Source organism: Vombatus ursinus, unplaced genomic scaffold (genome assembly GCF_900497805.2).
Source record: "Vombatus ursinus unplaced genomic scaffold, bare-nosed wombat genome assembly UNPS02014770.1, whole genome shotgun sequence".
NCBI lineage: Eukaryota > Metazoa > Chordata > Mammalia > Diprotodontia > Vombatidae > Vombatus > Vombatus ursinus.
In genome coordinates, this window is record NW_020954548.1 from 24,214,931 (window position 1) to 24,236,888 (window position 21,958).

Genomic DNA, 21,958 nt, shown 5'->3' on the forward strand with positions numbered 1-21,958 from the left:
CTTCTCTTCTCTTCTCTTCTCTTCTCTTCTCTTCTCTTCTCTTCTCTTCTCTTCTCTTCTCTTCTCTTCTCTTCTCTTCTCTTCTCTTCTCAATCACCCCCTAACCTTTCGGCAAAAGACTTCATCTCCTGATGTACCACACACAGAAGTTATACATTATGAATGTCCCTTCTCTCCTGTTGTACCTGAGAGCCCTCTGATGTCAATTTCTATATGCTCCTCCTTTCCACTTCCAGTGAAGAGGTAGCTGTTCGCCTTTCCGAGGGAAGCCTCTCCACTTCTTTTATAAACACTGTGTCAGTTTTTTTAAAAAAATTCTGAATCTAACAAAACATTGAATGAGTATGCATATCCCCAGTAGAACAGAAAAAGAGGTTTGGGCATAAAATAGCAAATCCCTATAATTCATAACTTGTTTTTTAAATGCATAATAAATTCAACTTTCAAAGCTGTCCTACTTGTCTGTGATTCCTTCTTATTTTCTTTCTGTTTTCTTCTGTACTGCACTTTTTAAAAAAATGCTTCTTTTTCTTTTTTTTTTTCCACAGAGGACTGAAGGTTGAGTTTTTTTGGCACCCTTATCCCTATCTACCCTCTCTCACTCCCAACTCTCCTTGCCTTGTTAAAGAAAAAAAAGAAAGAAAAAGAAAACATTTGTAATAAATATGCATAGTCAAGTGAAACAAATTTCCAAGTTCAGCCATTCCTTTTGTCTTTTATTCTCCATCATCTTCACTATCTATATAGTAGAGATAATAATAGCACTTACCTCACTGCATAGTTGTGAGGACCTAATGAGATTTACACACACAAACACACACAGACACACAGACACACAGACACACACACACACACACACACACACACACACACCCCTTTCCGGACCGTGACATTTTCTCAAGTTATTTTTCTTTATCTCTTGGTTATTTCATTCTTTGCATTTATATTCTCAGCACCTAATACTGTGTCTAGAACATAGGAGTGCTTAATAAATACTTGTTGATTTATTGACTCAAACTATTTCATATTCCTTTCTTCATTTCTCCCACTCACTTTATAATAAGCAGTCAACTGAGGCTGTTCTCTCCAAGAATATCATCAATTTTAAATTGTTTATCATTTAACACTATTGATCATTCACTCTTTCCTCCCTTGCTTTTCATTATGATGGTTCTCCCCCTATGGGGAAGATTGGAAGGTCAGTGTCTGACCACTCCTCAGGTTCCTTTACTAGGTCATCCCATACCTTAATCATGGATGTCTACCAAAGCTCTGTCTGGTTCCTCTTTAGGGATCTTATCAGCTCTCTTGGGTTTAATCTCTATGCAGATGACTCATAGATTTATATGTCCAATATAATCTTTCTCTTGAGCTCATCCTGAGCTCTAATCTCATATACACCAACTGCCTATTGGATCTTCTAATGGATCTTCCCTAGGCATTTCAAATACAAGGTATCCGAAATAGAAATCACCTTCCTCCCCTAACCTCACACCTCTTCTAAAATTTCCCATTTCTATTGAGGGCACCACCATCCTTCCAGTCATTCAAGTTTGAAATCTTAAAGAGTCATCCTTGACTCTCCTTCCCTCATCACCACAACATCCTACATGTTGCTAAGTCACATGAATTCTAACTCCACAAGTATCTTGTATCTATCCCCTTCCATCCACACACTAGATAATTCAATGACTCTATAACGTCATTTCAAATCCTTTTGCCTCAACTATTGAAACAGCCTCCTAGCTGGTCTCCCAACCTGTCCCTACTACAATCCCTAATCTTCCTAAAGCACAAGTCTGACTATGACACTTTCTTGTTAAAGAAATTTTAGCAGTTCCCATTGCCGCTATGATATAATGCAAATACTTCAGCTTGGTCTTCAAAGCTCTTTACAATCAAACAAACAAAAAAAACCATTAAGACCCTCTGGTTAAGACTAGATGATTTCTAAGATACCTTCTAACTCTGAATCCTATGATCCTATAAAGTGATCTTTCTTTATGTTCTTACAAGAAAATGATCTTTTAGATCTTTATGTGTTTTTGTACAATTTTTTTTCTTTCTTTTTTTTTGACAGACACAGCAAAAATAGGAAATTTTATGTTGACCCTCGGTGCCACCCACAGACGATAGCTGTTGTCCAGACTCGAGCCAAGTAACTCTTTTTCATTTGTATTTCGACATTAAGAATAAGATTTGCCTATATTGTTTCTCTTCCCTACTTCTCAAACAGATTGACTTACCTTGGGTTACATAGGTTGGACATTGAGTCCTATGCTGGGATACAACCAACAATGTTCTTTTCGCTGATACTTTCTTTTCTTTCCTGTTTTACATAGAGGGAAACTATCAAAAAGTTTCTGCTTCCTTTGCTTTTGTAGTAAAATGTTCAGAGAAGAGGAATCCTTTCTTTCTTTTTTTTTTTTTGGCTAATGGGGTTAAGTAACTTGCCCAGGGTCACATAGCTAGTAAGTGTCAAGTGTTTGGTCTGAGGTCACATTTGAACTGAGGTCCTCCTGACTTCAGGGCCGGTGCTCTATCCACTGCGCCACCTAGCTGCCCCGAGAGGAATCCTTTCTGATACAAGGTTCTAGAAGTGTCCAGAGCCCATCTATAGAGCCTGTACTATAGGCAGTCCCAACACTGGACCCCCAGACCCCTTTGTATGTACTTTACTGGGACAGATACTGGTTACTTTATTTTCCACTAATTTGTCTTGGTAATTCCTTATAGTTTGGTACCTAGTTAAGAGTTTTCTTATGTGGAGTGATTTTGGGGAATCCAGGAAGAAAATGGTACCCCACTCCCAAATCTCCTCAATGTCCTTATTTATATCCCAGATTTTATTATTATAACTTCATTTCTTTAGCTTAAGACTTTTATCTTTGTTATTATGAAAAGACTCCTGTAAGAAAGTAAAACTTTAAATTGTTTACATCTTCTGGGGAATTAGCTTCAGATTCATTCCTAAGGGCAGGTTTTAGAAGAATATGAGAGAAAGAGATCACTAGTGCACTGAACAGCTGGGGGAGGGTAAGAAGGCGGTACAACTGAAAGGGACAGGGTGCTGAAGGGGTCCCTTGGGGCGGAGAGCACAAACTTCTCCTGCCTTACAGCACCATTCAGGGCTGGTTCCACTGCCCAACTTGGGCACCATTGGGCTTATTTGGAAGAAATTTATTTTTCGATACCATTTTCCCTTTCTAAATATAAGATGTAAATACTCCAATTGTGTGTAATCTGATGGCTATTTCTTTACTTCTCAGTTACATTGGGGTCACCATTGAGTTGAAATTGCCTCATGAAATGGACTTCAGGGATAAAGATGTGAGTGGAGTGCTGTTTCAGTATCCAGACACGGAGGGGAAGGTGGAAGACTTCATGGAGCTTGTGGATAGAGCCCACCAGCATGGGGTAGGACCAGAACTTACTGAGGTGTATTTCATCTTTGACCTATTTCTTGACTCCTTAATTTTCCTCTGTGTAAAAGGAAAAAGCCCACACCAATGGTTTTTCAACAGTAGCAACTTTTTTTTTTTTTTGTGAGGCAGCTGGGGTTAAGTGAGTTGCTCAGAGTCACACAGCTAGGGAGTGTTATGTGTCTGAATCAGATTTGAACTCGGGTCCTCCTGAATCCAGAGCCAAGGCTCTATCCATTGTGCCACCTAGCTACCTCCAGTAGTAGCAACTTTTGAAGACCTCTCCTAAGTCAGAGGAGTTGTGATCAGCATGGTGGGGAGATAGCACCCACAATAATGAGGTCATAGATTTCTTTGATGAAAGGCACTTAATAGGTGGGTAGTGGAGAGAGTGCTGGACTAGCACTTATGTAGACCTGAGTTCAAATCCTAGCTGTGTGGCAAGTCACCTAACCTTTCTGATTAACCTCTAATCCTCACCTAGACAAGAGGGGGTAATAATGGCACTGACTTCACAGGGGAATTGTGAAGATCAAATGTGCTTTTCAAACCTTGAACTCTTATATAAATGTTAGCTATTATTATTAGGGATAAGGATTATCCCCTTCGATTTTATTAGTATAGGAAAATCTGGTATGGGGAAACTCATTGTACCAAGGCAGGGCTTTAATGTGGCCAATTCTGCGGTCAACTTATCGACTTCATTTCCTTTATACTCCTTTATGTTTAGAAACAATCCATTTCAATTGAACATTATGCACCTACCATGTATAAGGAACCAAAATATTTACTGAGGATAGGTACTACCAATACTTGTTGGTACCTTCTGTGCAACTTATAGTCTTAGTAAGAGTTAGCTAGAGCACTGAAGTTAAGTTACTCGCTCAGGGTCACCAAGCAGCGTGTGTTAGAGGAGAAACTTGGATCGAAGTTTTCCTTGTTACAAGTCTAACTCTGTCCAGGATACCATCCATTGTCATCATCAATCAGTCAATAACAAGCATTTATTAAGTGCCTACTGTATACCAGGCACTGTGCTAAGAGCTGAGGATACAAAAAGAAACAAAAGACAATTTCTGCCCTCAAGGAGCTTATAATCTAATGGGGGAGACAACATACAAACAAATATATATAAAGCAAGCTATATACCAGGATAAATAAGAAATAATTAAAAGAAGGAAGGCACTGGAATTATGAGGGCTTCCTGTAGAAAGTGGGATTTTAATTGGGACTTACAGGAAGCTGGGGACACCAGTTGGTGGAGATGAGGAGGGAGAAGAATCCAGGCATGGGGGACAGCTAGAGAAAATGCCTGGAGCTGAGAGATGAAGTGTCTTGTTGTAGAAAAGCTGGGAGGCAGGTGTCACTAGATTGAAGAGTACATGTTCAGGAATAAGATGTATGAAGACTGGAAAGGTAGGAGGGGACTGGTTATGAAGGGATTTGAATGCCAAACAGGGCATTTTGTATTTGCCCTTGGAACAAAAGTAGTGAGAATGGTAGGACTCTATCCTTAAGTCACATAACTATGGTTCAAAAACATGACACAATCTATGTGAATAAATGTTGAAAAAAGGCATTAAGGAAACATAAGATCCTATTCCATCACTCATTTATTCAATGAGCATTGATTAATGAACATGGAATTAGAACATTAACTTTTGAAAAATACATATTGATAAATTTTTAAAAAGAAAAGAAAAAAGGAAGAAAATAGACTGACATTTGATGTTCTACATCTGTGAGTTCCTGTCCCCTACTTCTGCAAAGGGTGAGAGGATGTGTCTTCTTTTATCTCTTCTTTTGGACCAAATTTGTTCTTTATAATTTGAAAACTTTCATCTTCAATAGCTCTGTGGTTTTTTGGAACATGGACACACACACACATGTGTGTGTATATCTATCTATCTAGATAGATAGATAGATAGATTAATAGATGTATATACATATATACACACATATATACATATATGTATATACATATATGTATACACATATTTATAAATAAATATTTCTTGTCCTTAATTTTGAGCAAAATGGGCATTTTGCCCTTTTCCATACAGAAAACAAGTACTATTGTTGTATCTTTGGGATCATTTGTTTCACTCTTTCTACAGGTGATAAGAAATAGGAAAAAAGAAAGAAAACACAAATTTCACAAATATTTATTAAGTTCCTACCAAAAGCATTAGCAAGTACTGAGGAAAAGCACAGAATCATACCTCTACAATTAAACTCAAGACCTTAGGTTAGAATTCGTTTAGTCCAATTTCCTCATTTTAGAGATGACAAAACTGAGGCTTGGAAGGTTATTTTACTTGCCCAAAGTCACATATATAATAACAAGGCAGAGCTAGGATCTGAACTCAGGTATCCCATGACTAAATTCAGCACTACATTATGCTGCTTCCCTTTGGACATTAAAGAAAATACATGTACATATGTGAGTATATGTGAGTTTATATGTGCTAAATAAAGGCTTGTTGGTAGATTCCATCCTTTTATCTCATTTTAGGCTCTGGCTTGCTGTGCTACTGACCTACTAGCTCTTTGTGTACTGAGACCACCAGGAGAATTTGGGGTTGACATTGCCTTGGGGACTTCCCAAAGATTTGGGGTGCCATTGTGCTATGGGGGACCACATGCTGCCTTTTTTGCTCTCCGGGAAAACTTGGTGAGAATGATGCCTGGAAGAATGGTGGGAGTGACAAGGTAAAGCCTGGATTCTCCCTTTTTCAGGTTTAGTACTTTCCCTGGTTTCTTCCCCTAAATATCAAGACCAGAAAGTGCTCTGCACTTTTTTTTTTTGGCTAGGCAATGGGGTTAAGTGACTTGCCAAGGGTCACACAGCTAGTAAGTGTTATGTGTCTGAGGCTGGATTTGAACTCAGGTCCTCCTGAGTCCAGGGTCGGTGCTCTATCCACCACACCACCCTGTGCTCTGTACTTTTGCTATGTTCTCTTCAGAGGCAGAGGAAAGAATAGCCTTTCAGTACAGGAAACACTATCCTACTTCCCAGCCTCCTCGAGGATGTGCATAGCTGCAGTAAAAGAATGAGACTGCTCGGCTACCACATCTTTTGGGAAGCAGTAGCTTTCAGTTTCCCACCACGGGGTAGCAATAGGTGTTCTCATGGTACCTTCTAACAGGAGTTGTATTCTTTGACCCTCTGACTCTGTCACTTGCACTCAATTTCTTGGTGAAACTGGTTCCAGGAATAGGGCTGGGTCATTGGTTATATCTGTCCATGAGGTTTCCCTCTCAGGATAAGATCATCACTCCCCTGAGGGACAGACAAATTCTATTTATGGCCCTTCATTTCGTAGTCCAATGCCATTCTAAGCCTGCATTGGATTTTGTCAAGATAATTTTCAGTAGGTGTAGGCAATTGCGCAGTTTCTTCTAGAATGCTTTATTATGGACTCCAGAATTGATGCAGATAAGATTATGCATGTGCAGATTAACTAGAATTTATTAGCATTGTATTTCAATGATAATCATTCTGAAAAAAATCCAACTCAAATGTCACCTCCTGTGAGAAGCCTCTCTTGAAAATACCTGCCCTCCTTACCCTCCAAGAAATTGCCTTTCTCATTAAACCTCATATTTTGTACTTCCCTGATGCACATGCCATGTAAAGTGTATTATGTCTATTTTTGTTTTATCTTCCTTCTCAGTTAGAACTCCATAAGGAAGTGGATCCTATTTTATGTAATCTTTGTGTCTCCCCTAGCACATAGTACTGTGTCCTGGACACAGTAGGTCATTAATTTTTGAATGAACACATGAATAAATAATCATTTATCTTAGGAAATTTCTGAGCTTTGGAGGTGGTTTCATACTTGTTTATCCTTTTTCCTTCATTATATTAATACATCCTACAAGTATTTGAAGCCAAGTGCTTTTAGAAATTTTCCCAGCATTAGTTTGAGTCTGAACCATGGGATGTCTTAAAGGCATCTGCAGGACTTTGACCTTCATGTGGCTCTTTGTGTATTTACTTGAGGGTTTCTACATTTTTCAAGTGTCAAGCTGTGTCATTCCTGAAACCCCATGACAGTCACTGGGAAAAACTGGCTTTATCTATTAGACCATATGTTAGCAGCTGAGCAAATAATACCTGTGAGCAAATAGCCTAGTTAGTTAACATGAACTTTTGGAGCTATTTTGTTCTGAAAACAAAAAAAGGGAAGAGGGGAGAGGGAACTTAATCACTTTTTCAGTTGATAGAATTAAATATTAAAATCTTTTAAGCATTCTTATTTTAAAGGTCCTCTAGTGAGTGATATCTCCACAATAGACTAGATGACAGGAATTCTTTTCCAACTATTGAAAAATTCTGTCTTTGTGACTATACATTTTTGCATGCATATAATCATTTCCTTTGGGGCTAAAGAGACCACTTGAGGTTGGTTTAGCTTAGGCAAAATATAGGGCTAAACGTCTGGCTGTTCCTCTTTCCTTCTCTTGATGCAAAGGGGAACATTTGGATCAAAGATAAGTGGTCCGAAGAATGAGCTCCTCACATGGCACAGGGCAATGCCTCTTTCCTTAGTGAGGAAAGCATCAGTGTAGATAACCTCAGCTGGTGGTGAGTCAGGTTGACCAAATTCTTTCTTCTTTGACCCAGGGATGCAGCAGGAAAGGAAGTATTTCGTCTTGCTCTGCAGACTCGAGAACAACACATCAGGAGAGATAAGGCTACAAGCAACATCTGTACAGCTCAGGTACAAAACAAATGAATATATCTGCACAATTAAATGGCTTGCAATAATAACCCCTGCTGCATGAAAGGAAGACTATTTTATTTAAAAAAAATATTTTAAAATTGTTGATATTTTCTGTTTTTCTATCACTGACATTTCCCAATATATTTTTCTCCCTCTCCTCCTCCCAGACAGAGCTATCCCTTACAATAATGACTAAAAAAGAAAGAGGAGGGGGGAAAAAAGCAGTTCAGCAAAACTAATACATAGAAAAAGTCTGACATTACATGGGAAATCCATTTAAATGAATGATGGCCCTGAGAGCTCACATAGTTTATTGTTCATTCATTCAGTTGTATCTGTCTCTTTGTGACCCTGGACCCACTGTCCATAGAGTTTTCTTGGCAAAGATACTAAAGTGGTTTGCCATTTCTTTCTTCAGTGGATTAAGGCTAACAGAAGTTAAGTGACTTGCCAAGGGTCACACAGCTAGTGTCTGAGGTCAGATTTGAACTCAGGTCTATCCTGACTCTAGGCCCAGTGCTCTATCCATTGAATCATCTAGCTGCCTTTTCATCTAGTTTAGCCACCCTCATTTTGCAGAAGATGAAATTGAGGCCCAGCGAGGGAACTTCTCCAAGGTTACACAGCAAGTCAGGGGCAGAATATTAATTAAATTAATTAATTTAATTAATTAAAATATTAATAACAGATCATATTTTTCTAGGGTATCAATGAATACAAAGTACTTTCCTTGTTTTTGCCCCGGAAAGTTGGTAATAACCTGTATGTTTTTGCCATTTTACAAATAAGAAGACAAAGCAGTTTACCCAACATCAGTGGGTCAGTGGATCAGAATTCAGGTCTTCTGGCTCCCACTGTTTTATACTGCCTTCTTGTGCAGAAGCACACTGCACAAATTACTTATTATAGGACCATGGATTTAGAATTGGAAAGGATGCTACAAGTCATTTAGTCCTACTCTTATTTTACAGATCAGGAAACCAAGGCCCAGGGATTTCAAGTGACTTCTCCAGGTTGTATAGGTAGTGTCAGAGCCAGGATTTGAACTCAGATCCTCCAACTCCAGTTGGAGCATTCTTTCTGCTATACCATGATGCCTTTCCCATGTATATATCTATCCATCTACATATATACACACACATACATGTGTGTATATCTATCTACATATATGTGTGTGTGTATACATACACACACACACACACACACCCATACCCACACATATGTGTATATATGGGGGGAAAGCCCTCTTTAGTTTATCTTTGTGCTGAACTCTTAAATGAATACTCCAATTGTCATTTCTTGAATGGTCAAACAGAGAATTTCAGTATAGAATTCATAACATCAGCTGGTTTTCAGACTTGACTTCCAATATCCAGTGATCATCACACTAACATCACACTTTTAGCTGCACCTGGACTACAATTTCTGAATGTACTTGTCTTTTTAGGCCCTTTTGGCTAACGTGGCCTCCATGTTTGCCATCTACCATGGCTCCAGTGGGCTCAAGCACATTGCCAGGAGGGTGCATAATGCCACCTTGATTCTAGCAGAAGGTGAGTAGTTTGTCTAATGTAAACCTCATGGTTTGAGAAAGGATATAGTATGTACATTCTTCCTTTCAGAGGAATTCCTATCATTGGACTCGACTGCTTCATCACCAACCATAGCAACTAACTAGCTTTTACTTTTTGCCATCACAGTAACATCATAATAATTCACATTCCATAGTACTTTATAAGATTGACAGGATCAATAACTCTGTGAGATAGGTCATCCAAGTATTATTATCTTTATTACTTCTATTTTATAGTTGAGAAAACTGAGAGTCAGAGAAGTGATGTTCCTTGTGCTTAGTTGTGCAAATCATAAATGTCTTAGTTCTGACTCCAAATTCAAAGTTAATTCCATTAGATTATACTGGAGATGAGTTTTTCAAATGTTCAGAAGAAGAATCTTGTATTTGTAAGGGACATTAATATTGTTGTCAAGGAGATTTGGAAAGTAGTTTGGAATCTTATATTTTTTCTGGTTAACTTTATTTTTAAGCTATTGAAAGGTACAATGAATGCTTAGTATTAACTAGTAATAATCCATAATCATCACTTTAGAATCTGGGTGGAGGGGTGTTTCTTTTGTTGTTGTTGTTGTTGTTATTGTTGTTGTTTTTTGTTGTGGTGGGGAAGGGGTGGAGTTTAAACCTGTGATCTCACTGGTTGAGGGATTTCCCAGTCTGGAAATTCCCTCTACAAATGCAGATTATCAATTGTTCTGTGGGTTCTATTAGAGAGTTGCCTAGGGTACTGAGAGGCTTAGAGACTTGCCCAGGGTCACATAGCCAGTAGATGCCCAAAATAAGACTCGAATTTAGGTCTTTTTTTTTTTTTGGTGAGGCCATTGGAGTTAAGTGACTTGTCCACAGTTACACACCTAGTGAGTGTTATGTGTCTGAGGCTGGATTTGAACTCAGGTCCTCCTGACTCCAGAGCTGGCGTTTTATCCACTGCAACACCTAGGTGCCCCAAACCTGGGTCTTCTTGAAGCCAACTTTCTATCCACTTCACAGAAGTTGCCTCTCTAGATTAATTTTTACAGAATGTCAGAACTGGAATGGACCTTATGGGTCATGTATTTTGACCCTCTCTATTTCTATGTGAGGAGAGAGAGGCACAGATAAATCATTTTGTTGAGGTCAGATTTGCGCTTGCCTGTTCAGCAGGAAGTAGATACTGAAGACAATCACCTCTGCCCCTTCTCCCCCCACCCCCAAAGATTTCTCTGAGCTAGGGATTGGGTGGAGAAATGATGTGGATACAAACTGTACCCCAAGGGTTAGAAAGATGATTAAGGGTTCATTTTCCAGTACTTTGTGAAACCCCCCTGAGGGGGTTGGGGCTTATTCTGTAGCTAATTCAGTAACTTGAGGTTGTCCTAAAGTCCTTTGCCCCTTATCTTGAAATACCATAGAACTTCTCCTTATCTTGTAAGACCAAAAGAATTGCTTTTTTCCCCTTATCCTGTGTCTCCCTGTCCTTCTTATCCTGTCAAACATTTCTCCTATCCTGTGCTATAAAATTCTTCCTTAATCTTCAACTACCATAAAACCCTAAAACTACATCATCATCCTGAAACATCTACAGGCTGTATAGCTTTCTGTCTATATCAGCCTGGTCCCCCCAATATCAGGGCCTTTCATTAGCTTCTCATCAGTAGGGACTGTGATGCTTTTTCACTTAAAATGAAAAGCTCCCATTGGTTAAGAGAAAGTTGTCTAAGTGAATTCTTTTCACACTGGAACCGCCCTCCCAAGTCTGACCTTAACAATTTGCCCAAGGTCACACAGCCATTGAGAAGCAGAGCTGGGACATGACTTCAGGTTTTCTGAATCCAAGTCCAATGGTCTTTTCTTTTTCATCACCCTATCCCTATATTCATGCAACATAACTTTTTTTTTTAAAAGCAGTTGTAGGCACACTATCAATTCAATGTCAGTTATAGTCACACTATCAATTCACAGTCAACTAAAACTTCTTTGTATTTTAGCCATTTGTGTTTCTCCCTCCCATAACATTTCCATGTAATAATGAAAGCTAACATTTGTACATCATGTTATAATTTACAAAGCACAATCTTTTGAGACCCATGAACCTAACCAGGGATGTGCTGCTTGCTGTTCTTGTTGGACGACAATTCTAGACAATCAGCAAAACAATAATCAAGCCCTGATTTGTAACATTTGCCTACAAGGTGTAAACCACTCACACTGAAAATTTCATTCTACTTTCTCAAGCAGGTACAAGCTGCCTCCAGCACACTATTGTGTATAGGTAAAGATACTGGCTCAGCTAAATAAATTGAACCATGTATGGGCCATTGATTTTTAAATTATTTTTAAATTGGTTTTTAAATTATTTTAAATTGGAAAATTACCATTTATGTATCCAAATAATACTGCTTCAGTGATGATAAGCTTTTACTCTTTGCAAATTTCTTTTACAGTATTTAGAATTTTCATTAAGAAACTTTAAAAAACTCCTACATTAGGAAATAATGTTTGTATTATAGTATTATAGAATATAGAGCCACAAGGGACCTTTGAAGACATTTTATCCAATCCCCTCATTTTAGAGATGAAGAAACTGAGTCCTAGAGAGGTTAAGTTACTCCAATAGAGATGACAGGGCAGTAAGTAGTATAGCCAAGATTCAAATTCAGGTTTTCTAGCTCTACAGGCAATCTTCTTTTCATCATAACCACGTTGCTCCATATTAAATTAAAAGAAAACGAGGCACTGTGCTAAGTGCTGATGATGTCTAAAGATGAACATCAAACAGTTTGTCTTCAGATTTTTCTTGTATGTACAGTTGTTATTTTTTTCTTTTAAAAAATAATTATTTATTTATTTTAAACATTCTTTTAAAATTTTGAGTTCTAAATTCTCTCTCTTCCATTTACCCCTCCCTCATGCACTGAGAAGGCAAACAATATGATATCAATTATACATGTGAAATCATGCAAAACATATATCCATCTTAAGTTGTTATCTTTTGAGGGATATGATTTGGCTTACATTCTGTCCTAATCTATATAATAATAATTTCATGCTTCGATGGGTTCTATGTGTTTTACAGTGTCTATTGGGGGTGGAAAACACACAAAATTAAGCTTAAAATATCTCTCCCTGCCTTCACCAAGGTCTTCCTGTCTTTCATCATGGCTTGAAGGTGACCTTGGTTTCTCAAAGGTTATTCCAGGTTTTTTTTTTGTTTTTGTTTTTGTTTTGTTTTTTTTTGCGAGGTAAATAGGGTTAATCAGGCCCTATTGCCCAGGCCACAAAGCTATTAAGTGTCAAGTGTCTGAGGCCATATTTGAACTCAGGTCTTCCTGAAATGCTCTCTCCACTGTGCCCCTTAGCTGCCCTATTTTTATTTATTTATTTTTGATTATAATATAAATAATGCCATTTGAGGATGCCTTTATTTGCTAGTTATTGCACATAACTTGGGCTCATTATTTTCTAACCACCAAAGATTTCCAAAGATTAATTAAATTTTATCAAGTTTAACATTTATATCAAGTTTGTTTATTCATGGTTTTTTTTTTAATTGTCAATGTCTGAATCATCCATACTGCTATCAACCCAGAATTCATAAGTATGTATCATGAGTAGTCTGGCAGCAAGCCAAGGAAGCTATCAAGAAGCACGCCAAATACTCTTGCATAGATTTAGCATTTAGCACAACATACATTAGCACAACATAGATACATTTAGCACAACAATCACTTTTCAATCTACATCATCTCAGATTAGTTGGTTTTGCTTGTTTTAAATATCTGGTTCCTTATTCTTTACAGCATTCAGTACTCAACAGATTGTGTAGTGGTGGGCTTGTTGACCTGACTGAGGGGAAACCTAAAATAGTCAGGAAAAAGGAATTCAGTCTTTCTTCTTCTGCTCTACAGCTTATTCTCCAGCAGTATCTTCTTCCTTCTTGTCTTCCTCCACTTAGGCCTCCTCACCTTCCTCTCCAGTTTTACTGCCCTGTTCTTCCTTACCTTCCTTGTCTTCAGATTCATCCTTGGCACCTCCTTCCTCTTTACTTCCTTCCTCTTCTTCTCCCTTCTCCTTTTCTTCTTTCTCAGCCTCTCTTTCACAGGGGTGGGGGGATTGTCTTGTTCTATGCAAGGTCCGGCTGGTTCTATTAAACTTCAAAGGCTTTGAGTGTGAATCAAGTAATATATGAGTATGTTGTTTAAACATCAGTCTAGCTAAATTTAAAGAAGTTCATTACCAGAAAGTTGGCCACCTTGAATTTTTTTGGCCATAGCAACTTGGGCAGGCAAGTAAGCAACAAGAATTTATTCAGCATTTATGATGGCACTGTGCTAAGATCTGGTGATATGAATGTAAGCAAAAAGAAAGCAAGCGTTATCCCCCAGGAAGCTTTCATCCTCATGAGGGAAGTCAACATAGAAAAAGAAACTGAACAGTTGGTGGGGTGGGGTGAAGAGTTAGAAGCACAGCTGGGAGGGGAATGAAGCCTGTCTAGCCTGGGTCCTTCTAAATTCCTGGAAAGAATTTGACAATGGGAGAAAAAGGGGCCAACATGGCTGAGAGATGTTCCAAGCTGAGAACTCATAAAGATTATTAGTTAAGGCATGGAGGATGCATCTGCATTGGTAGACTGAGCATCTTCAAGCTAATGTTTTCATATGCCCTTACATATTGCTGTATCTTTTTCAAAATTTCATCTAGAGGCAACTAGGTGGTACAGTGGTTAGTAAGACCTGAGTTTAAATCTGATCTCAGATAACTTATTAGCTCTGTGACCCTCAGTGAGTCACTTAACTTCTGTCTGCTTCAGTTCCCTCAACTGTAAAATGGAGGTAATAATAGTACCTATCTCAAAGGGTTGTTGTGAGGATTGAATAAGATAATATATATAAAGTGCTCAGTATATTAAGTAGACACTTAATAAATACTTCCTCCTTCCTTCCTTCTTTCCATAATTAAACAACATAGACTTAGGAAGGAGAAAACAGTTTCATGATGCAATGCGACAATTAGGGCAGTGAGATGACTCAGTGTATAGAGCACCAGGCCTAGAATCAGGAAGAGGAGTTCAAATACAGCTCTAGACACTTACTTGTTCTATGATCCTGGGCAAGTCACTTATCCTGTTTGCCTCAGTTTCCTCCTATGTAAAATGGGAATAATAATGGCACCTACCACCCAAAGTTGTTGTGAAGATGAAATGATGTAATAATTGTAAAGTACTTAGCACAGTGCCTGGCACATAGTAGGCACTATATAAATGTTAACTTATTTTTTGTAACATCCATAGAAGAGTTTTTTGTTTATAATAAAGCTAGCTATCCTGGGTTTTTTTGTTTGTTTGTTTTTGTTTTTTGTTTTCACCTAGGTCTTAAGCGAGCTGGCCACAAGCTACAACATGAATTGTTCTTTGATACCTTGAAGATCCAATGTGGCTGTTCCCTAAATGAGGTTTTGGATAGAGCAGCTCAGCGGCAGATCAACTTCCGGCTTTTTGGAGATGGCACGGTAAGTGGGACTAAAAGTTGAGCTTTCCACTTCTTTGTCACTTTGAGTCTTTTAACAAATGCTGCTATATATTTTGGAAATCTCTTTTCCTCCACTGAGGTTAGCATGTCTTAATTTTGCCACAAGCTAAGTATCTCCTATCTATTGAAGAGTTCTGTGTTTTCAGACATGGAAATACAGGCATATGTCTTTCACATGACACTTGGTTCTTGGTTCTTAGGATTTTATGTTGTCCTTTGTGGCAATCTCTGGATAGTGACGTCTGTCACTTTCCTAAGGATAGGGATTTCTTTAAGATAGGGAACTTCCAGGTGATAAAACTCTCCTGTCCAGGCAACTTGGCCCCTTCCCTGCAATTTATAGTCTTAGATGGTTGCCTAGAACACTGAGATGTTAAATGACTTGTCCAGGGTTACACAAACAGTAGGCATCAGAAGTAGTTCTTGAGCCAAAGTCTTTTCATCTTTGAGATTCACTTTCTATTAGTTTGTGTCTGTATGACCCCAAGGAAATTTCTTAACCTCTTCCACCTCAGGGACCTAATCTATAGAATGCAGATAATAATAGTTGTTGTTCAGTCATTTCTCAGTCATGTCCAATTCTTTATTACCCCATTTGGGGTTTTCTTGGCAGAGATACTGGAGTAGTTTGCCATTTCCTTCTACAGTTCATTTTATAGATGAGGAAACTGAGGCAATCAGGGTTAAGTGACTTCCCCAAGGGCGCACAGGTAGTAAGTGTCTGAAGCCAGATATGAGTTTAGGAAGATTAGTCTTCCTGACTCCAGCCACAGCGCTCTATTCACTACACCACCTAGCTGCTCTCACAAGGAAGGAATCAAATGAGATAACATATGTAAAGTGCTTTGCAAAAACCTTAAAGTGCTTTGCAAAAACCTTAAAGTGCTATGTAAATATTAGTTGTCATCATTATTTTGTAGTAGGTGGTAGTAGTAGTAATAGTAATTATTGTAGTCCAAGTTCATTTTCATGATCAGAGATGGAGGGTCATTCTGTTGTACCATTCTCATTCGTAGATACTCTCCTCCAAGGCTGCATTTCTCCCCTATTTTAGGGGAAAGAATATTAGATTTGGGTCAGAAGAGCTGAGTTCTAATTCTGACTTTTCAATTTGTTAATTGATTTTGGGCAAGTCACTTAACCTCTCTCCACCTGTGGGAGAATAAGGGAAAATCCTATCCTACTTCCTATTTCCTGATATGGAGCCAAAGCAACATTAGAATTGAGTACAGATCTTTGATCACAGTGCATCCAGACTTCCACTTCTGACCATGACTCTCTTGGTCATGGGGAACAGCCAGAACACAACACTGTCATTTGTCTCTTGCTATCATCAAAGTCTTGAATGACTCAGAACTCTGGGCGTGCCAGAGGAAGTGAAGCTGTGGGGGCAGAATCCCTTTAATACTTTTCATTGTCCCTTCCCTCATGGTGACATGGGCAGGTAGATGTTATTTACCTTGAAGGTCAAGTAGATTAGAATAAGTGTGGCAATTACATCATAATGGAAGGAACACTGGCTTTGGAGTGGGATGATCTCTTCTAGTTGGCAGCTTAAGAAGTCACTTTACTTCTCTGGACTTTAATTTCCTAATCTTTAGAATGGGAACATTCAACCTGACTAGATGATATCTAAGGATCCTTTAAGCTTTATGTCTTTTATTGTCTTCATAACTAGCTGTGTTCCATTAGGCTAATGAGGATGTTGTCTAGCAATTTCTGATTCATTTGGGGTTTCTCTAGAAGTCCTAGAAGTCTAAGTTAATGCTTGCTTTCTTTCTTTCTTTCTTTCTTTTTTTTTTTTTTTGGTTTGGGTTTATAGCTTGGCATTTCCCTTGATGAAACAGTCACAGAAAAAGATCTGGATGACTTGTTGTGGATTTTTGGCTGTGAGTCCTCTGCGGTAAGTCAGATGAAAACTCAGATATCTAAAAATTCTCCTTTCCAAAGCATGGGTGGTGGCAGAGAATGTGAGCAACAAAGATTTAACTGCATCTTAAGATAAGAAAATAATTAAACTGATGAGTCTCTGTTGGGAGAATTCTTACAAGTGGTCACTTGATGGCCTTAATTTAAGAAAACAGAGCAAGATGTACATCTTAAAATGATTGAAAGCATTGAAAGTATTTGACTGTAAGCAGGTGCTTTGCCTTTATTATGAGGCACATGATGTTCAGTATGCAGAAGGTGAGAGTCCAAATGTATTTTGTAGCACACCGCAGAGAGGGGATGAGGGTGTGACCACATATGTACTACTGTGTTCAGTTCTGAGGTCACCATTTTAAGAAGGACACTGACAAACTGCAGTACATCCCAAGGAGAGTAACCAGCATAGTGAAGAGGCTAAAGGAGACACCATATGAACATCTGTTGAAGAAATTAGAATGTTTAACCTAGAAAAGTGATAATCTGGGGACAGGGAATGGCAAACAATGATCAAAAAGTGTTTGAAGGGGTGTTGTAGAACAGTGATTAGATTTATTCTCTTTGGCTCCAGAGGACAAAACCAGTCATAATGGGTGAAAGTTACAGGTAGTCAGATTTGTGCCTGATGTAAGAAAGAACCTTATAATAGAGTTGTCCCAAAGTGGAATTGGTTGGGGGGCAGAGCCAAGATTGCAGAGTACAGGCAACTATCCAGCTGAACTCTCATGACATTCTCCTCCAAACAACTTGAAAATAACTCCTCAAATCAAATTTTGGAGTGGAAGAGCCAATAGTGGGTCAGAGTGAGATGTTTTTTCCAGCCTAAGACAACTTAGGAGGTTGGCAGGAGATGTCTGTGACACCCAGGTGGGAGCCTGGAGAGCAGCAGCAGAGACAGCTATGGGTCTTTGAGGTGGCTGTGATAATGGCAGCAGCAGCAGCTTTCAGGAGCTCTCAACCCAGATACAGTAAAGGGAAGAGGAGAGTGGAGGCTTTACAACTGGTCAGAAAGAGATTACAGAGGTTCCTTTGCTGATACTGGCTCCAGCTGGTGCTGATTTAAAAAGGCCAAATTGAAAAAGAAGTACAAAAGCTCATTGAAGAAAATCACTCCTTAAAAATCAGATTGGGCAAGTGGAAGCTAATGACTCAATGAGACATCAAGGAACAATAAAACAAAGTCAAGAGAATGAAAAAATAGGAGAAAATGTCGAATAGTTCATCGGAAAAAACAACTGACCTGGAAAATAGATCAAGGAGAGATAATTTAAGAATCGTAGGACTACCTGAGAGCCGTGATCAAAAAAAGAGCCTAGACATCATCTTTCAAGAAATTATCAAGGAAAACTGCCTTGATATCTTAGATCCAGAGGGTAAAATAGAAATTGAAAGAATTCATTGATCACCTCCTAAGAGATCCCAAAACAAAAACTTCAAGGACTATTAATAGCCAAATTCCAGAGCTCTCTGGTCAAGAAAAAAATATTCCAAGGAGCCAGTTAGAAATAATTCAAATATCATGGAGCTGCAGCGAGGATCACACAAGATTTAGCAGCTTGTATGTTAAAGGAGCAGATGGCTTGGAATATGATATCCCAGAAGGCAAAAGAGCTAGGATTACAACCAAGGATAACCCAACAAAACTGAATGTAATCCTTCAAGAGAAAAAATAGGTATTTAATGAAACAGAGAACTTTCAAGCACTCTTGATGAGAAGACCAGGGCTAAATAGGAAATCTGACATTAAAGCAGAAGATTGAAGAGAAAAGCATAAAAGGGTAAACATGAAAGCATAATCATAAGGGACTCAATAAAGTTAAACTGTTTATATTCCTACATGGGAAAATGATCTGTGTAACTCCTAAAAACTTTATCCTTATTAAAGCATTTTGGAGGAGTCTACATAGACAAGAGGGCATGAATGTGAGTTGATTGTGTTTAGGATGATCTAAAAAAAATGGAATAAGAAAGAGCGATGCATTGGAAGAAGGGGAAAGGAGAGGTGGAATGGGTAAAATTTTATCATGTAAAAGAGGCATGTAAGGAAGAGCTTTTATAGTAGAGGGGAAAATGGAGGTGGGTGGGCAATACTTGAACCTCAGTCTCATTGGAATTGGTTCAAAGATCGGAGAACATACGTGTGTGTGTGTACGCGTGTGTACTTACATACATATATGTATGTATACACACACACACATACACACACACACACCTTAATTGGGTATAGAAATCTATCTTATCCAATAGGGAAATAAGAGGAGAAGGGGATAAGAGATGGGGGCAGAGGAATGATAAAAGGGAGAGGAGATTATGGGGGGCAGTGGTCAGAAGCAAAATGGAATTTTGAGGAGAGACGATAAAAAGAGAAGGATGAACAGAAGAAAATAGGATGAAAGGAAATACATAGTCATCATCACTGGGAATGTGAGTGGGATGAGCTTACTCATAAAACAGAAGCAGAGAGCCGAATGGATTAGAAACCAGAATCCAACAATATGTTGTTTACAAGAGACACACTTGAAACAGAAACACTCACAGACAAAGGGCTGAAACAGAATCTATTACTCTTGAGCTGAAGTTAAATAAAAAAAAAAAGAAGGTAGCAATTTGTATCTCAGACAAAGCAAAAGCAAAAAGAAACCTAATTAAAAGAGATGATCAGGGAAATATTTGGCTAAAAGGTACTATAATGAAGCAATATCAAAATTTTTTACAAGTTTCTCTGATAAAGGTCTTGTTCCTCAAATATATAGAGAACTGAGGAAAATTTATAAAAATAACAGCCATTCCCTACTTGATGTTTGAAGGATATAAAGAGGCAGTTTTCAGAATAAAAAATCAAAGCTAAATATAGTCATATGAAAAATGCTCTAAATCACTATTGATTAGAGAAATGCAAATAAAAACAACTTTGTGATACTATCTTATACCTCTCAGAAATGACATGCTGGAGGGGATAAGGGAAAATAGGTACACTAATAATGGTTATTGTCCTTTGTTCTCAAAGAGGACCACAACGACATCACTATGCCAGAGTCAAGTTACAGTGTATCTGACAGTGGCTGTTCAGACCAATATGAGTTCAGAATGTTTTACTACAGGTCAGGCACAAACAGCCCATGTGAACATTTGGGGTGGATTCTCTAAATTTGCGCTTCTTATGTTTCTTTTGAGCTGCTTCAATTCTTCTTTGCTCATAGAGCATAGCACCTTCTCTGATGTAGGCACACCATGCTGAGTGGTCCTGTGCAGCCTCTGAAGCTGAGATATGACAAAGTATGGATTGATTCTTTATGCTAATTTTGGCCTAACAATTAACACCAAGAAAACACAGGCGCTCCATCAGTCAGTACCATACCATCCATACGTGGAACCTTCAGTAACATACAGCAAATGGAGAAGTTTTGAATGCTGTGTCACTTGAGGTTGACACATACATTGCTAGAGTCGCTCAATGTTTGGGAGACTCCAATGCAAAGTGTGGGAGAGAAGAGCTGTAAAACTGACTACCAAACTGAAAGTCTACAGAGCTGTTGTGCTGACTTCATTGTTGTAGGCACACTAATAAACTATTGGTAGAGTTGTGAATTGCTCCAAATATTCTGGAGGACAATTTCGAACTATAAACCTATTCATATCCTTTGATCCAGCAATATCACTATGAGGTTTATACTCCAAAGAAATCGAAGGAAAAGGAAAAGGAAAAGGACCTGTATGTACAAAATATTTATAGCACCTCTTTTTGTGGTGGCAAGGAATCAGAAATCGAGAGGATGCTCATCAATTGGAGAATGCCTGAACAAGTTGTGGCATTAGTGATGGAATACTATGGTGCTACAAAAAAATGATGAGGGAGGTGGGTTCAGAAAAAACATCGTTAAGACCTGTATAAACTGATGCAAAATGAAGTGAGAAGATCCAGGAGATCATTGTACATAGTAATAGCGATATTATGATGATGATCAACTGTGAAAAACTTAACTACTCTAATACGATGATCCAAGGCAATTCCAAAGGACTCATGAGGAAAAAATGCTATCCACCTCCAGAGAGAGAACTAATGAACTCAGTGCAAATTGAAGTATAATCTTCTAGCTTTCTTTTGTGATGGCTAATATGGAAGTATGTTTTACATAATTTCACCTGTATAATTGAAATCATTTGTTTGCCTTTTCAGTGGGTGGAAGAAAGTGGGAGGGAGGGAGAGAAATTAGAACTCAAAATTTGAAAACAAAAAAAAATACTTAAAAGTAATAATTGTATTTTTTTAAATACATTTTTTAAAAAGTAGAATTGGTTGCCTCGGGGGGTAGAGTGCTCCTGTTCCTTGGAGGTCATCTAGAGAGTGTATAAGCACTTGTCAGGGTTGTTGTAGAGAGTGCTATTGTCCAGGTTTGGACCAAACTAGATGGCATCTGAGGTCCTTTCCAGCTCTACAATCGATTCACTTTCTTTCCTGTGGCCGGGATTTAAAGTTGTGGACATCTCCAGAAACTGGGCAGAATTTGGTTCATTGTCTAGGGGAAATAAAATAGGCTTCAGATTAACATAGTCATTTCCCCTATTTATGGAGTTTGTGTCAGAAGAAGAATTATTAATAACTTTAAAAAATTTAATCTTAATAACTCACCCACTTAATAACAGCACTTGCAGTTAGGACAATTTCTAACGTTCAGAAAGAGGTTTGGTTCTCTGCCTTAATTCAAATTTTTGCTTAACTCTAGTTAGCTTTCAGCCATTTTATGTTTCAGGCAGAAAGTAAGAATAGTAAACTTTTATGTAAGATAGATGAGCAGAGTA

At 38.3% G+C, this 21,958-nt stretch overlaps 1 protein-coding gene across 1 annotated transcript in view; it reads left to right on the forward strand.

Annotated features, from left to right (window-relative positions):
* GLDC (glycine decarboxylase) overlaps positions 1-21,958 on the forward strand; it is a 110,196-nt gene that overhangs the window by 38,180 nt on the left and 50,058 nt on the right. Inside the window, exons 5-11 of the mRNA XM_027863103.1 lie at positions 2,081-2,158; positions 3,270-3,417; positions 5,938-6,134; positions 8,053-8,149; positions 9,600-9,705; positions 15,073-15,212; positions 17,055-17,135. Coding sequence (XP_027718904.1) covers positions 2,081-2,158; positions 3,270-3,417; positions 5,938-6,134; positions 8,053-8,149; positions 9,600-9,705; positions 15,073-15,212; positions 17,055-17,135 — 847 coding nt within the window. The remainder of the gene's footprint in view (positions 1-2,080; positions 2,159-3,269; positions 3,418-5,937; positions 6,135-8,052; positions 8,150-9,599; positions 9,706-15,072; positions 15,213-17,054; positions 17,136-21,958) is intronic.